At 40.5% G+C, this 18,412-nt stretch overlaps 2 protein-coding genes across 2 annotated transcripts in view; one reads left to right on the top strand and one right to left on the bottom strand.

Annotated features, from left to right (window-relative positions):
- The window catches only part of dad1 (defender against cell death 1), a 9,731-nt gene extending 6,659 nt beyond the window's left edge, over positions 1–3,072 (bottom strand). The window contains exons 1-2 of the mRNA XM_080726879.1: positions 2,773–3,072; positions 261–431 (exon numbers count right to left, since the gene is read on the bottom strand). Coding sequence (XP_080583005.1) covers positions 301–431; positions 2,773–2,983 — 342 coding nt within the window. The 5' untranslated portion in view covers positions 2,984–3,072 and the 3' untranslated portion in view covers positions 261–300. The remainder of the gene's footprint in view (positions 1–260; positions 432–2,772) is intronic.
- Positions 3,073–4,408: 1,336 nt separating this feature from the next.
- Positions 4,409–17,529, top strand: abhd4 (abhydrolase domain containing 4, N-acyl phospholipase B). Its single transcript, XM_080726870.1, has 8 exons — positions 4,409–4,539; positions 9,322–9,407; positions 10,839–10,943; positions 11,364–11,652; positions 12,283–12,476; positions 13,673–13,784; positions 15,157–15,343; positions 15,767–17,529. The coding sequence occupies exons 1-8, from the start codon at positions 4,487–4,489 to the stop codon at positions 15,854–15,856; spliced, it is 1,116 nt and encodes a 371-aa protein (XP_080582996.1). The 5' UTR covers positions 4,409–4,486; the 3' UTR covers positions 15,857–17,529.
- The last annotated feature ends 883 nt before the right edge of the window (positions 17,530–18,412 follow it).

Here is an 18,412-nt window from a genome sequence, read left to right as displayed (position 1 = left end):
GTGATAACTGGCAGTCGTATATATATGGAGGAGGCGATGCTAACTGTACCCATGAGCTGTATCCTGAAATACCCGTTGATGAGTTTCCCGAGTTTGTGCATCTTCTATTGTTTGTGTTTTGTTAAATGTGAAAGCAAATAAAGATGTTAAATGTGTGTGTGTGTGTGTGTGTGTGTGTGTGTGTGTGTGTGTGTGTGTGTGTGTGTGTGTGTGTGTGTGTGTGTGTGTGTGTGTGTGTGTGCGCGCGTTATCATGCTCACCTGCTGACATGGGTTCATTTGTAGGTGGGGCTGCAATGTTTCAACCAATGAAGTTCATCACAACCAGGTGGAGGACTGTGTGAGCAAATAGGAAGTCAGCAAAAGCCCTCTCTGGGGAGATGGACAGGAAGTCTCCTTTGTTCTGTGGATTGATCTGAATACGAAGACACACTGAAGAAAGAAGACAGAATAATGCTGTGTTAGTTCTTGCCCACTGCACATAATGTCTTGCCACAAGCTCAAATGTTTTCAGTCTGAAATTAACAATGATCAAAGGCGCATTTAAAAAGAGGATTTAAATCAATTTGAATACATTTCTGGCATGCTTGTGGCAGTGCAGCACTGCAGCCACGATAAATAGTTGTAAACATGAAGAACTTTGTCCCAAAACCAGCAAGCTCTTAAGAACCTAGAATTAGGCTCTCGAGTCGACTACACCGCAGTGCATCCAGCTTGGCTGAGCATCGTCTACGAACACAATTGACTGCGTTCGAGGAGAGAATCCAGGTTGAGAGGTTGATCTTTATCACTGCACTTGCACAACAAAGAGGCTGCTTCCTTGCAGTGATTTTTTTGTGACCAATTGTCATAAACTAAATCTTCTTCAAAAAGTGGAGAAAAAAAACTAAACAATACAGGTCTCCCTCGGGTTAAATGCTTAGGCGTGGATTTGGATTGAAAATACTTTAAAGTTCCTGACCACAACCATGGAGACTGGGGTTCAAATCCTCCATGGTGCCTCTGGCTTGGCCGGGCGGGAAGCTGCATGGGGAGGGCAATTTCTGTCACTGCACTAGAGCGACGGGAGAGTGTTTTTTGTAGGTCTTTCAGTCCGAGTGTATCAAAAAATTAACTGGGCTAAGCGCCGTTGGTCCCACCAGGCATTCACCAGGTTAGCATTCACCAGCGTTGGCAGGTTAGCATTTCACCAGGTTAGCATTCACCAGCGTTAGTTTTTCTGAGGTTAGGGTTAGGTGTATGATCTCCCCCCCGACATTCGTCACCTCCGCTCAGCCAATCACAAGCTTCCGCTGCCTTAACCCAGTTTCTTATTTGATACACTCGGACTGAAAGACCTGCAAACAACACTCTCCGCCTGTGTGACACCTGTACTAGGTTGGTTGTTCAGCAGGGAGTGCAACTGGGCAGTAAAGTCTAGTGATTTCCTCTGCATGGATTACATCCTCCAGGTGAAAAGAAGCAGCTGGTGACTTCATGTGTGTCAGAGGAGAGTCAGGATACATGGTTGTCAACACACCCTCCCCAGACCAAACAGTAGGGGTTAACAGCATAGCCAGAACGTAGATGCAATCTGCATGCAAGTTACAAGCTCCAGTGACATCCCATTCAGAAAACAGAAATGTCCTATCTGATTGTATTAAATGATGATCCTCTTTGTCTCTGTCAAGACTTTGTTTGAAATAAATTACCCATTGTCATGAGCAACTTTATTTCAAACTCAATGCATTCATGATTTCTTTCAATGTTTGACACAGACAAATAGGATAACCTACGATTTTCATACAGCTGCAATATTGGTGAGCTTATTACAATCAGATAAGACTTTTCAGTTTTGTGAACGGGCTATCAATGTAGCCAACAAGCAAGATGCTATAATGCTATCTGACATCTAAGTATTATCAACCCCTGACAGCCCATTCATTGAAAACAAAAAGTCTATCTGATTGTATTAAAAGACTAAAAACTCACTATTGTAATCAGATTTTGGTTTCAATGAATGGCCTGTCAAGGGTTGGTATTAGATGCCAGATAGCATTATAGCATCTAAGTTGTTGCTTGCATAGCTGTCAATGGAGCTTCTTACAATTTTAGATGCAGATCATGGCATCTAAGTTGCTTGCAGCTAGGGTTAGCAATGACATGGATACATGTCATACATACACGTGGGGGAACTGACATAATTGGGAGGGAGAAGAGATTTTTTTTAAATAAAATAAATATAGCCAACTTGTTTGTAAATATAAGTTCTGTGTTCCGTTAGTAAAACTGTCTAATATCTCGGACCTGGGATAGTGATTGCACTGGGTTGCATGCATCACAGGCCAAAAATAACTTCAATCACTTCTTTACACCTTTCAGTCAAACCTGTAATGAGTACGATTACGTTTATTACTTTATTCGGATTCTCATTCTACAGTTCCCTTTGGAAGAGATCTGTACTGAACTATTTTACTATTGGGGCACCCAAGACTCAAGACAACACACGACACCAGCCTGGTCACCAGGCACCACGTTTAAATAAGTTCTACATTCTTAAATACCGATGCTTATCAGCTTTTTATCACCTGCAATAAGAGAGCAGTTACATTTGCATCGAGTGCAAACGCTTCAGGTCTTTCGGGGTAATATATAGGCCTTCCCTGGCTGGCACCCACACAACCAAAGCATGGCCTGTTGGACTGCACGGGCCACATTCATACATACAACAATTGACAGACCACCATGTCAGACTCAGCAGACAACATCTAAACAACACACGTGATTATTTTACCTCCCAGGATGAAAGCTCCCACACATGAGATGAAGCCAGATAAGAAGCTGTTGAAGGGGAAGGTTCCGACCAGCAGACAGTAGAGGAACTGCAGCGCACCCGTCAGCAGAATGTACAGCAGATAGGCGTCCACTACCTTCAGTTTGTTGGGCGTCGTGGTGGTGTATTCCTCCAGGAAGCGAGAGACCACCGAGATCACCGAGTTGGACATGATTCTGGTTCAGATTATGCTTTTCTGCACCGGCTCCGTGTCTTCCTCGGTTTTAGAATGAAATAAAATGACGTGTAACAGTCGCGTGATTCCTAAACCCACCAGGTTTGAGTTAAGACCCGCCTCGTGGAAACGCGAGGACTTCCAGGAGTGGCTGAAATCCCTGCCTGACACGTGGAGGGTGGATAAAGTCAGAGGCATGAAGACTTGTACTTGAGAAAAGCCTGCATTTGCACAATGCACAACTATTCATTTCTCACTACAGTGCTCAAAATAAACTGTGCTAAAAAATCTTGAAACTGACTTAATTGTACTGTGCTTAATAAAGGGAAAACTTTGTAACTTTGCTAAAGAGAAAAACGTCCTGAGAAAGCTATTAATTTGTCTGTGCTCAAAATAAAAACTCTTACTGATTATCAGTTAAATTGTTATGGTTTGGATATGGCTTTGGGCCTATTATGCTGCGTGTATTATTGTAATGGATCAGTAGGTAGTAGGTACTTTGCACTTGAGCGAGCTGCACTAACGTTCATGGGCACTTTCATACTTAAGATTATCGAGAGGAGGCGGGTCTTAACTCAATCCTGGTGGGTTTAGGAATCACGCGTAACAGTCAGACGGAACGGAAGTGCGTTCAGGTGCTACACGGAATACAGTCCGACCCGAAACTCCGCCCACGATTCCAGTGGCTGCCACAACTTAGAGGTGGGACGTTCGCGAACGAATCGAGTCTTTTGAACGGCTCTTTGAAATGAACGATGGGATCCGGTTCGCAGTAGCTGCCTGGGACTGAGCACTGAGGAGTTTATTTAGCAGTTTGTAATAGAAAAAAAAGTAGACTACAGTTTCATGACAGTACAATAAGCCTTTCCTTTCTAAATGACAGTACAATAAGCCTTTCCTTTCTAAATGAACAGTTAAGTGGAGAAAGTACAAACATTCTTTACTTTAATATGTAGACTAAAAGTATCATTAATGCAATGTAGAAATACTCTGCCACAAGTAGAAGTTTGAAATTAAAATGTACTTGAGTAAAAGTATAAAAGTATTGGTATTAAAAATGCACTTAAAGTACCAATAGTAGAAATTACTCATTTATGCAAAATGTCCTATTTCACAAGTTTTCCAATGAATAAAATGTAGAAAAAGGCCCTACCCGAATTTGAGAACTCTATCACAGAGTAAAAGTAATAAAATAATAATGCATTGTGAGCTTGTAGATCGGCTATTTTCAAATGCCCAAAATGTGTATGGCCGAAATGTATGGGTTGAAGTGATTTGTAATTAAAATCAAAATCTACAAAGTGACTAAAATGAGTCTTTTGAACGGCTCTTTGAAAGGAACGGATCCCAGAGATCCGGCTCACTTCAAATAACCATAAATCCCATCTGTAGATTCCAGCAGCTGATGTTACAAAACACTGAAGAAAAGAGGACGCGGTGGTCAAGGACTGGCTCACAACTCTGTTAATATTATATATACACACCGGGATATGTCATTCAATGGATCCTGTTTCGACCACAGCTGCTGCGATGCAGAACGATTGTGAGACAGAGTAAGTATAGATTCATTACATAGTTATAAACGTATCGATTGAATTGACAGTAGTAGTGTGATCTGTTTTGTTTACCTACATAACTCACCTCGTTGCATCACCTCGTTAACGTTAACACGAGTTATCATAGTTAACATTATTGATATTATCAACGTCACACAACGTGGCTGAAACAACATCAAGTTGGCCAAAAATGAGAAATCCATATTCTAAACTGACAGTTAATCTTCCTGCCGGGGTAACAGGAAGCGTGGGCACCTCAGTTGTAAAATTGGTCCACTCCAAAATGTTAAAAAATGTAGTATTTGGAAAATGGTATTGTATGTTCGTAGGTTATTTGTTCCCGAGTCAGCTAATAAAGATTGAATTGAATTGGTACTATTAAGTTAGTACACATGATTAGAGCACGATTGAACATTTAAGGTATAATTTGCTTGGTATATTTGCTTCAAAACGTGAACATAAACAAGAAGTGGAAGGGTACATTTAAAGGGATATTCCACTTTAAAAAAAAAAAAAAAAAAGTCACTTTATCATCTAATCCCTGAACAGTTTTTAATTTACTTCATTCAATATTTAAATATGTTATGTAAATGTTATCTGTCCCCCCAGGATCAGGGCCTCTCCACCCATTGTAACTTCAAACTCCATTTTAACCATGATAGATTCATTAAAAACACCCATTATTTTTTCTGGTTACTCATACTACCCTCCTAATACGTGAGCAGGCCGTGTTTTTTTTTGGAGCTGTGTGAAACACAGGCTCCCTATACGTAGCTTTGTGGGTCTGTCTGTCTGTGTGTCTGTCTGTGTGTGTGTCTGTATGTAGCCTGACTTCGGCACGCTACTAGTCCCACAGTTTTGCCACCACACACTCGCGCCATATGTCAAATCGACCGGCTTACTCGGGAATAGTGGGCTAGTAACTTGCTAAGAGAAAGGTTCAATAGTTTAATTGATATTAATTTATTAGTGAATAAATTTTCCCCATTGACTTATAATGGCAATCGCAAAAACTCACATTCAATTATTTGTCTCTCGCAAACCATAGGGGCTAGAGTTTCAAGACTTGGAGAGGAGGTTCATAATGGTTTCAAGGATTAAATAAAAAATAATTGTGTCATTTGGCCGCATGGTGGCGCCATAACACCCCACTTTACGTTTTGGCCTGTAACTCTTGAACCGTAGGTCGGAAAATTAAAAATATTTTTTCCCTGGATTCCTTGGGTCATGACGCATCTCCCCATATAGGCCACGCCCATTTGCGCCATGATAGATTTTCCGCCATCTTGAATTTTCTCCAAAACACACTTTTTGCTCCTTTTCCTACATATTTTCTTCAAATGTCACACAAATCGGTACACACACACACACACACACACACACACACACACACACACACACACACACACAGCTCCACTTCACACGGGTGTGATTTTTAAATAATTCTTTGGGAAAATGAGAACATTTAAATACAAAACAAAATTATTAAAAATAAATGAAAAAGGTTATGGAAAAAAACACGGCCTGCTCACGTATTAGGTAAAAAAAAAAAAGTAATGGGTGTTTTAATGAATTTATCATGGTTAAAATGGAGTTTGAAGTTACAATGGGTGTGTATGGGGAGAGGCCCTGAGCCTGGGGAGGCAGACTCATGCAAGGCAGAGTTTTTGGAGCTGTGTGAAGCACAGGCTCCCTATACGTGGCCGTGTGGGTCTGTCTGTGTGTCTGTCTGTCTGTCTGTGTGTGTGTCTGTATGTAGCCTGAACTTCCTAAACTTCGGCACGCCACTAGTCCCACAGTTTTGCCACCACACACTCGCGCCATATGTCAAATCGAACGGCTTACTCGGGAATCGTGGGCTATTACTTTTCTAAGAGAAAGGTTCTATAGTTTAATTGATATTAATTTATTAGTGAATTAATTTTCCCCATTGACTTATAATGGGAATCGCAAAAACTCACATTCAATTATTTGTCTCTCGCAAACCATAGGGGCTAGAGTTTCAAGACTTGGAGAGGAGGTTCATAATGATTTCAAGGATTAAATAAAAAATAATTGTGTCATTTGGCCGCATGGTGGCGCCATAACACCCCACTTTACGTTTTGGCCTGTAACTCTTGAACCGTAGGTCGGAAAATTAAAAATATTTTTTCCCTGGATTCCTTGGGTCATGACGCATCTCCCCATATAGGCCACGCCCATTTGCGCCATGATAGATTTTCCGCCATCTTGAATTTTCTCCAAAACACACTTTTTGCTCCTTTTCCTACATATTTTCTTCAAATGTCACAAAAATCGGTACACATGATCCACACACACACACACACACACACACACACACACACACACACACACACACACACACACACACACACACACACAGCTCCACTTCACACGGGTGTGATTTTTTTTTTAAGTGGAATATCCCTTTAAGTCGATAATGATGTACTGCGCATGTTCAAATGTAGACTTTACTATAAAGACCAATTTTTCAAATAGTTTACATTTTAATATTTTGTGCAAAATATTTAATTCTACATCGACGTGCCCACTTTTCCTTACAGTGCCCACTCTTCTCGACTATGGTGTATTACAGGGGTAGGCAACCTACCCTATTCACGGCCCGCCCTCTCAGCATCCCCCTGGTGCTGAAGTCACGTTTCACTCCGAATAGTGAAGTATAAAATACGGCTAGCATGATCAAGAACACAAGATAGTAAAAGGCACAAAGCATTATAAATTACTTTACCGTTCGAAATAAGGATTTGTTGGCTTAAAGTCCAGCTATTTCTGTTATAGTTTCCCCTTCTAAACTGACGTCAGCACCAGGAAGTTGCTGAGAAATTTGCTGAGTGGGCGGGCCGTGAATAGGGCTAAAAGGAATAAGACATTTTATGTATGATTTTAATCACAATTTATCATTGTAGTGGGCATAAAGTTATTCTTACTTTATCCCACTGTATAAAACAAAAATGCCGCCTACACACCAGATAAAAATAAGAAACTCATTTTTGAAGGAAAATTGATCGATTGATTGATTGAAACCTTTTATTTATTCTTGAAAAGAGCATTGAGGTTCACCCTCATTTGCAATGCTGACGAGATTACATATACAAAGATCAACAATTAGCATACAGATACAAAATAACAACAAAACATAGAATGAAACACAAATAAATAATTTATTAGTGCTTTATTAACGGCAACGTGGCTTAAACAATAAAAAGGTAATATTGAAAGACCAGAAAAAGCATGAATAAATGAATAAAGCAAACATAATTTGCGGCTGCAGACAGATTTTGAATAAATATTTTGGCCAAAATGTCTCTTGATAATTAAGGTTGCCCCTGGTGATTCTAATAAGAGTCGTCTCAAACACTCATGTGTTCAGGTTGCCTTGACTGCTGTCTGCTGCGGAGGAGTGTGACACTCATTATGTTCTGTTAGTTGTTGAAGACAACAAGAGGTGACATCTGTGAGTGACGCTCCACTCCCCCATTGCTTCATTTAACTGCCCCTCTCTGAGCTTTCCCTTATATAGCTGATAGAATGTTCCCCTTATCAGTGGTGGAAAAAGTACTCTGATATTTTATGTAAAGGGGAGAACCACCCATTTTCAACATTGATTGAATTTCACTAATATACCTTTAGAAAAAAGTCCCCTCCTTCTGTGTTGCCTAGAACTGAAGGATTGATTTTGGGCTTATTTCCACATATTAATGGAATAGTAGAATGTTGAAAATGTGTGGTTCTCCCCTTTAAGTAAAAGTATCAATACTGCAATGTAGAAATAGCTCTGTTACAAGTAGAAGTCTGGAATTCAAAATTTACTTGAGTAAAAGTGCAAAAGTGTTGGTATCAAAATGTACCAAAAGTACAGTGAAAATAGCAGATCAACAAGCTCACAACGCGCCGCAATGCGACACATTGTGAGCTTGTAGATCGGCTATTTTCAAATAACCTAGGTATAAAATAGGGCTAAAGACAAAGTGGTTAATGCATGGTTTGGAACATAACAATATGTATCTGCAAAGGAACTAGTAACTAAAGTTTTCAAATAATTTTAGTAAAGTAAAAGTACAATATTTGGATCCGAGATGTAGTGGAGTAGAAGTAAAGTACAAATACCTCAAAATTGTACTTCAGTAAATCTACTTAGTTACTTTCCACCACTGTCCCCTATACGCTGATATCGTGCCATACTTGCCATATATAATTTAACCCAGCCCTAGCCCAGCCCAGAACAAATATGTGGCAGACTGTATGACTTAATGCAATTACAGGCATGACTATTATGAAACGAGAGAGCGGTCAGCCAGCAGGGGTGTGTGCTGTGTACTTCCTGTGTTTGATGCAAATACAGATAACGTTCTTTGTGCAGAGTGCAGACCCTTTGTGTGGACACTTGCATCATGGTTCACTTCAATGTACACTTAATAGCCTATGGCAGTGGTTCTCAACGTGGTGTTCGAGGACCCACAGGGGTCCTTGAGGAGGTTCCAGGGGGTCCCCAGTTAAATGTCCGACAGCTAGGATACTGGTCTGTAACTCGTGAGAGTGTACGAATGGAGCACTGGAGGATTTTAGATTGGGGTCCCAGGCTGTGACATGATTTTGTTACCCGAACGTCATATTCTGTGGGGGTCATTGTTGCATATCAAACTGGGGATCCTTGAAATTGAAAAGGTTTGAGAACCACTGGTCTACAAAATCTGGATAACATTCCGTCCTTATAAAGTCATGTATTTTCATCTCTCTCGCTCTCTCTCTCGTCTCTAGGCCAGGTTCGTCTTGGTTCTGGTGGCCATCCTGGCGTCCTACATCCATGTCCCTGTTGAAAAGCACTGAAGCCAAGATCCTTGCCTGTAAGAGTCTTCTTATCCTCAACCCACCTTGTACTCTTATTCTGCTGCTTAATCCCTATTCTGGGCATGTCATAAGATAATACGCGAACATTCTGCAATGTTACAACACGCATTGTGAGCTTGTAGATCAACTCTTTTCAGTGAAGAGATTTAGTGTGGAGGGAAAAAAAGAGGGGACCAAGTACAGACCCCTGGGGTGAGTTGGGGGTTAAGTGTGTTGCTCAGGGACACTTTGACACATAAGCTAAATTCGCCTCCTCTGTCATCCAGCATGGTGGTTTTACGGTGAAATGGGTGACCTGCCAAAATATGTGTGACCATCTTGTGGACATCACATAACTCGACACCGAGGTCTTGAAATGAGTGGCCTAAATACCACAAGGTTGAACTCCGCTAGTGCCTATAAACAAACGGCCATGATTTGCGTTCAGACACTGACGTTATGTAAGTCTATAAGATTGTCACATATTTTTGCCAGGTCAGCAATTTCACCATAACACAGTAAGCACACTATGCTGGAGGGCGGAGGATGGAGGTGGCAAGGAGGTAGAAATTTGAGTTTTGATATGCACAATGACTGACATGGAACCCCATTGCCTATTGTAAGAGCCATAATAATGTGGACATATGGGATGATGGTTTTATTTCATGGAAGATTTGAGCTGTCTAAATTTAATTTGCATTAAATGCTTTGTAATTAATGTGCAGCAAGCAGTGTACAGTACAGGCACCACTGCCTCATGCTGATTGGCCTGCTGTCAACTGAATGATGATGATGGGTGTTTCGGTTAATCACTGTGGATGTTCAGAGTGAAGGAGCGGTGTGAGAGGAGAGCGCGTCGTTTTTCTAGAGCAGAAAAGGAAGAGGTCCGCACACCGTCTTTAGCTCCCCGTAGGTGTAGTTTATTAGCAACGTTTCAACCCCATATGGGTCTTCGTCAGGCATCATTTTTACAATTTACAATGTAGGCATTTAGCAGACACTCTTAATCCAGAGCGACTTGCAATAAGTAAGGTAATGCATCAAAACAATAAGCAAGCTAATACATCAACATCAATACATCAATACATGTAGGTAGACCGAGCACCTCCTAATCAATAAAAAAGCTTTATATAAAAACCCCAAAATAAAAATGATATCTAGCTTTCATGTATGGTCATTGGGGGGTAGGCGAGTGCTACGGTAAGTGCTATGGGCCTATAGGTGAAGTCTGAATAGGTGAGTGAAGCTAGGGAGTGAGTCTGTTGTTCTACCCTGCGACTGTTAAACCTTCGCTCTAAAACCTTCGCTCTTCTCAAGGAAAATTCAGAATGTTAATGCATACAGTACTTTTGTGGTATATTAAAAATATATAGTTTTAAAAGAAGACCAAAAGATATGCCATTACACCTACAGTATATATAATTGAAAATGTGTTTTAACTGTTACAGGTATTCAGAATGATTTATGGGCCAGGTTTGTGACCCTCCCAAACCAGCACAGGATATGGACCCTGACCCTAACCAACAAGAAGGCCCCGAAACCAGCAGAGACGGGTACGATATCGTTGGATTCCAAATAACATGTCTGTTAGCTGAGGGTTTCTCTGTTTTTCTTTCTGTTTTCTTCACCCCACAGTGAAGTTAGATTTCGTATCGGTTGGCAGAGATCTCCAATCATCTGGCTATGCAGCGAGACTAATCTCCCTTATGCCTAATTTATACTCCATCACAATGTGTTGCCTGACACACAAAAAAAGATATTTGTTGCTACACCTTAACTTGAAGACATTTTATTTTTGGCAAGAGACAGAATATAAATTGACCTTTTAGTGTCGGTCAGACTTTGTCACTTAGGTATCTGTAACTTTGTTGATCTATCAGTCTTTAATCTCTCTTTCTCTCGCTTTCTCTCTCTCATTCACTATCTTCTTCTACTTCTCTCCTTTTCCTCTCCTCCCTACCTGCCGTCACCAGGTGCTAAGACTCCCCTGGTGATGGTCCATGGATTCGGAGGCGGGGTGGGCCTGTGGATCAGGAATCTGGACGCGCTGAGCCGCAGTAGGCCCGTGTACGCCTTCGACCTCCTGGGCTTTGGACGGAGCTCGCGGCCCCCCTTCCCCGCGGATCCTGCCCTGGCGGAGGAGCAGTTTGTCAACTCCATAGAGCTCTGGAGAGAGTCACTGGGCCTTGAGAAGATGATCCTCTTGGGACACAGTCTGGGTGGATATCTGGCCACATCCTATGCTATCCAGCACCCATCCAGGTAACATGGCTATGGTGTTATTGTTTTAAAAGAATATACATATATCGTCGTTGTCGTGTGGAAACCTTGTATGTCCAAAACCGTTTGTTTTGTATTTATCATTTTAAAAATGATTTAAACTAGTGAAAACAGACGATCTACAAGCACACAACGCCTCGCACCGCGAGGCGTTGTGTGCTTGTAGATCTACTGTTTTCACTACTTTTGTGCAATGGCCTTGTATGGTGAAGCAGGGCTTTACTTTGCGGAGAAAATTACACATTTGAAACTTGGAGATACAAGGTTTCTGCCCGACAGTGACGATATATTTGTTTGTAATGCATTTTTGCTTAATCTAAACTAGGTCTGCACAATATACCTACAGTATTTGTGGTGTGACTGATTTAAGCAGTCACACCTGCCCTAAATTACTTTTGTACAGTTGTTGCCTAAATTACATATGAATATATTTGATGAACCAAGGTGTCTTTCTTTATTAATATAACAGAAATGAATGGTTAATTAATATGTTTTACTGGCTGCAGCCTTATAGCAATCTGCTAGCTACAGAATGTCATCACAACATTTGCACCTAATGACGAATATATGGCAGATCTTTGATTCAGGATCATAATCACCTTCTCTTGTCAGGGTTGCTAGTCTAATTCTTGTGGACCCATGGGGTTTCCCTGAGCGACCCCAGCCAGAAGGCCAGACCCAGGGCGCTGAGGGTCAGGGGACAGAGGTGGTCAAGAGGCCACCTCCTCCGGGCTGGGTGAAGGCTGTAGCATCCGTCTTGTCCCTCTTCAATCCCCTGGCTGTCATTAGAGCTGCTGGCCCATGGGGTAAGAGATGTAGGAATTAGAGGGTATTTTAGCATGTTTAGAGGGTACTTTAGCGTGTTTAGTCTTTGTCACGAGTCGACTCATGCTTGTTGTGTCAGGACACATAAATGGTGCATTTATATAGCGCCTTTATCCAAGGTGCTTTACAGAGATTGTGCATTTCATTCACGCATTCACACACACATTCATACAGGAGCTTGTCGAAATGTCGACATAACATTTGTTCTACATCCCAGTATTTCCACGTGGGTGAATGTTAACCTGGTGAGTAGCTAACCTGCCAACGCTGATGAGTAGCTAATTCTCCGACGCTGGTGAATGTTAACCTCTATGCCTAAACCTAACCCAAACCCTGACCCTAACCTCAGTATTTAACCCTGACGCTGGTGAGTACCTAACCTGCCGATGCCCGTAGTCGAAATAACGGGACGTAGAAATAGTAGAGATAGAGATTTCCCCCATTCATACACCGATAGCGGAGGAAACCATGCAAGGCATCAACCTGCTCACCTGCCGGGAGCAACTAGGGGTTCAGAGTCTTGCTCAAGGACTCTTCGACACTAACTCTGGGGGAGCCCAGGATCGAAATGGGAAACCTTTTGGGACCTAATGGCAGTTTCTCTACCCCTGAGACACTTCATGTCATCATTGCTGTCGGGCAGAAAGCTTATGCCCTAAAAACGATTACTTTTCAGGAGATGGAAAAAAAGAACCTGTATTCCAAAGAATACCGTTATTTAGTCACAAGCTCTTGTGAATACCTTTCGTTGGTTAAATACTTATAAAACCCACAGACAGACTTAAACACTATTTTTAGCATTTTTTAAAGCAGGTTTTTCACTTATTTAGAGCATATCCATGTCATGATATGTAATATTTAATTACTACCTTTAAACGCAAGCGTACTGCTTGATGACAGACTCTTATGAATCTAAATGAATCTTGATTTACTTTCGCCTGTTTGCAGATCTAGTCTCACAATACAGTATGTCTCATCATGATGCATTGGGTTAGGGTTGTAGCTTGTAGATCAGCTATTTTTGGCACTTGTCATACAAATATGGCTTAAGTGTTTAACCACATTAACCCTGGCATCCCATTATAGGCAAACCCTTTCAAAAAAGCAGAGCTGTCCCATGACCTCTCATAGTAATAGATAATTAGTAGTAATAATAATACATCATAATAATTTGCAGGTCCAGGCTTGGTGAACAGATTCCGTCCAGACTTCAGGAGGAAATTTGAAGACCTCTTTGATGACGACACAATGACACAGTACATTTACCACTGTAACGCCCAGACGCCCAGGTAGGGAAAGTGATTCTTGACATCACTGAGTTGTTGATACCATTTTAAATGCACGTTTGTTTATGTCCAAGCCAAGGGTGTGAAAGTGAGGATTTCACATTGGTCTCAGAGGGATTCTTAAGTCTCTCCTCGAGGATAAATAGAGCGCCCACCTGGGAAATAGAATACAATTTTATACATCCACTGCCAGATATTAATTCATTGATTCATCAACCTCTGCCAGGGGTTTTCAGTGTTTATACCTTATTTTCTCTGGCCAGGATGAAATCAAAAAGTACATGGCCATGCGGGCCAGATCATCTAGAACAGTGGTTCCCAAACATTTTAGCCCATGACCCAAAAGAGAAATTAATATTTTGTTCTAATTGAAGTAATTTCTTTGTTTTCTTTCTCCATGAAATTACTGAAAAAAATCATTGAATTTTGTTTTTAATTCATGAAAAACCTAGCTTTTTTGGGGGAATGTTTATTGAAAATGTTTTGAAATAATAATAATTAAAAACAAAATGTAGGAAACAAAAAATTAAGGGACCCATAAAAATGTGTCTGCCATCCACAAATTGTTCCCGACCCACTATTTGGGAAACTGTGATCTAGAAAGCTTGTTTTGACCAAAAACTTAATCTGGGAAAAGAATCCGAGATAAATGGAGTTTTCCAAATCTAATAACCTGGAAGTGTATGGAACGAAATATTTTGGGATGAGGTACATTTACAGTTGTATCTGTCTGTAGATTGGCTATTTTCACAATTCCTGCCTCTAATATTTGACAATTTGGCCAATGTTTAATTTGTAATTTTAAAGGTATTAAAAAGTCCTTAAATTGTCACTTTAGAAATGTGCACAAAACTGCACATACCCTCTATACACTTAAACTGTATGTTGGTTTGTTTACTTTTGAGGGAGAAAACAATGTTGCACATTAAGTTACTCATCTAGGGACTCCCCAAAATAATTTGAGGACGCCCCTGGGGGTCCCGACCCACAGGTTGAGAACCACGTACTGCTCTAGCGTAATCACTGAAAACCCTTAACTCACCAATGGCAGTGACCTGTTGGATTTCAAATGACAAGTTATAACATCAATGGCAGTAAATGTGTTAAAACAAAAATCTTTGGCAGGCAATGTGGTAGAAAATAGTAGTCAGGTAACCATCATTAAATAATTATATTATAATTATTATATAAATAAAAATATATATTTGTATTCTTTCTATGTAGAATTGACACAGAGGATTGGCCTGTGGCCTAATGCATATCAAACTGGGGGTCGTTGGAATTCTAAAGGTTGAGAATCACTGACTTAAGCGCAATATAACTTCACCTCTCTGTCTCCCTCCTCCATGGCTCCTCTGATCACCTTCCTGCCCAGTGGCGAGGTGGGTTTCAGGGCCTTGACAGAGACCATGGCCTGGGCTAAGAGGCCCATGCTGCAGAGGGTCCACCAGCTGCCCCCCTCCCTGCCTGTCACCATGCTGTACGGAGCACGCTCCTGGGTGGACAGCGCCTCCGGAGACATGGTGGCACACATCCGGAAGGACAGTCACACCACTGTACTGGTGAGCAGGGCCGGAAAAGGACCAAATGATATTTATGTTATGTTCATTCCGCTTGCAGCATGATCACAGGATTAAAAAAAGGACGATGGACACCATAATACGAAAGAAGAAGAAAGATAGGGGTGCCATTAAAAACACTGAATTGTTGTGCTGATTACATTATTTAAAAAAAATTAAGACAACAATCTAAAAATCATACCCAGTGTGAAATGAGCGGTGCCTTTTATGAGTTAATCTCATTAAGCGACATACAGACGTACAGTACAGCCATACGGATGGACGGACATACACACAAAGCCAGATGTAGGAGCGGTTAGTACCGCTCAAAAATTGAATAACCTTAAAAGACAAATCTAACATCCACTACCGGTGTTGTGATGGTTACTGATTGTTGACACATCCATTTTTCACTTTTCTCACTAGTTGGTGAACGATGCCTCTCACCATGTCTACGCTGACCAGCCAGAAGAGTTCAACAAGGTGGTGGAAAACATTTGCAACAGTACAGACTGAGTGCGTGTTTGTGATCTGCAAGCACGGGGGGAAAAAACAGCCTAGCAGTCTTCCGAGAGGTGGGATGGAAGTCAAGACGGATATTACAGTAACAAACAGAATGGACAAATGAGAAGATTCTCAGGTCTTGTACATGTAGTTGGATGGAAGATAATGTACAGAAGCTTGAGAATACACTACAGGATTAATAGGTACGTACATAATATATATCATGGATATTATGTTCCTTAAAGGGCAAGACCACTTTGGTAGGTTTGGGTTGTGTAGGTAGTTATCTTGCTATAAAGTAACTCCAAAGGTGGACAAGAAATATGAACACAAACAAAGCTGATTGTAGACAATATGTATCGTCACCAAACCCAGTACTGTTTATTTTTTAAATAAAATGTTCAACTTCCTGTTGATTTTACTATTTGAATACCGGGTTTTGTGATCTTTTCTGAATCTGTTGTTTGTGTTTGTTTATGTGCTAAAATAGCGACTTTGAGAGCTGTTTCGTCGTACAATGTAAGTCAATAAGGAGCATATTTTGAATTATCAACTTTTAATCAATGGAGCAATTATTTTTGTATTTCTTGTCCAACTTTACATCATGGCAAGGTAACTACTACACAACCCAAACCTCTGCCAAAGTGGTCTTGACCTTTTTAAGTGCTGCAACATGCACACGTTCTTATGACATTGTAAAAATAACATTTACTGTTTTTAGTAGTTTCAATGAGGTCGCATTTTTCAGACAACATTATTGTGTATACATGGCACCATTGCCCCTATCCACGCCAAACCTTGCACACACACTCCATGGCTGGCAAAGCACAAACTCCGCCCCTGATTTCTCACATGCCCCTCTTCTAGTGCCACCATGAGGTTGCTTTTTGCAAACAACATTATTGTGTATACATGCAACCTGGCGGTCGCTTATCTCCCAATTAGGGAGTCTTACTGGTTTTAGTAGTTTCAATGTAATCTGGAGGTAAACTGTGGAGGTAACTTGGAACCCTCAATGCAACAAAGCCCTGGTTGACCAATCAATGACTATTATATATCCACAATTATTTGTATAGACGGCACAATACATGTGTTAAAGAGATATTCCACTTTCAAAAATACTTTTGGTCATTTTATCGTCTACTCAGGCTTTTGTGACTACCCTGGATAGTTTTTAATTTACTTCATTCAATATTTAAATATTAGGGCCCATTCCTATACAAACCCATTGTAACTTCTAACTCCATTTTAATCATGATAAATTCATCAAAAACACAGACTTTTTTTTCTGGTGACTCATACTACCCTCCTAATACATGAGCTGGTCATGTTTTTTCGATAACCTTTTTCATCTATTTTTAATAATTTCTTATTGTATTAAACTTTTTCCATTTTCCCCAAACAATTATAACAAATGGGCCCTGGATGGGCATTGTCTGATAAAATTAACATGAAATATCTAAATATTGAATCAAGCAAATTAGAATCTGTCCAGGGTGTTCACAAAAGCGTGATTAAATGAAAAAATTACAAAAAGTGTTTTTGAAAGTGGAATATCCCTTTAAAGCTGCAATCCAGAACTTAGTATATTTAATAAAATATGTTTTATTTTTATTTTTTACCAATCTGTATGGTAGAGCAGTGGTTCTCAAAGTGGGGGTTTTAGGGGGGGGTCTAAATTGACCCATACAAGTCTGTAACTAACTGTGTACAAATGGAACCAAATGAACCCTAACGGGTCCATTTGGTTCCATTTGTACACTGTTAGAGTTAAGGGGAGATCTTGAAAGTTGTAAGTTTGAGAAACACTGTGGTAGAGTATGTTTGTACCATACCATACAGGCTACTAGCACAACTGCAGTGTTTGCTCCTACTTGTCCTTTGAGAAATGTAGACCCTGTGGGTCTCTGGTAGGACACCTACTGGTTGACAAGTGGTACTGCTCAACGTGCAATGTCCCCTTTTGTAATTTGGTCTCATGTGGGATCCAGGTTTGAAACCTGAGTAGGACAGAAAGGTTATGGATTGCATCTTTGATTTAACTCAGTGTGTACAAATGGAACACCATTGGGTTCCATTTGTACATTTAAAGTTAAGTATACAGTAGTATATATTGAGAATGTATTATTTATTCAGTTATGTTAACAAGTTAATCAAACGTGGTCATTCAGTTGTGTGAATTGAACGCTGCTATCTTTTTTTTAATGCTGAATTCTGAATGTTTTGTTTATAGTTAGTACATTACAAGCAATAAACTGGTTACATGCACCATTCCGATACTTTTACACTGTATTTAGATAACTATGTGACATACTGAAGCATGCTTCTGATCTTGTGCCTAAGTTTAACAGTGCACATGTGAATGTGAACGTTTTCTCTGACTTATTGTTCTCAGTCACCGTTTCAAACCACTATTTTATACTGTGTGAAATTAAATGCTATTCAATGATATGTGCCTGTTCATTTGGATGTAGATTGTATGTGTCTTTCCTTGTGGAAGCAAGGCATAATCGGTGAGAGACATGACTGCTCAAATCTCAGGAATGGAAAGAAAGGGGGTGGGGGACA

The sequence above is a fragment of the Nannobrachium achirus genome (assembly GCF_963921795.1).
Source record: "Nannobrachium achirus genome assembly, chromosome: 5".
NCBI classification, from domain to species: domain Eukaryota; kingdom Metazoa; phylum Chordata; class Actinopteri; order Myctophiformes; family Myctophidae; genus Nannobrachium; species Nannobrachium achirus.
This window is presented reverse-complemented; position numbering and strand designations above follow the sequence as displayed.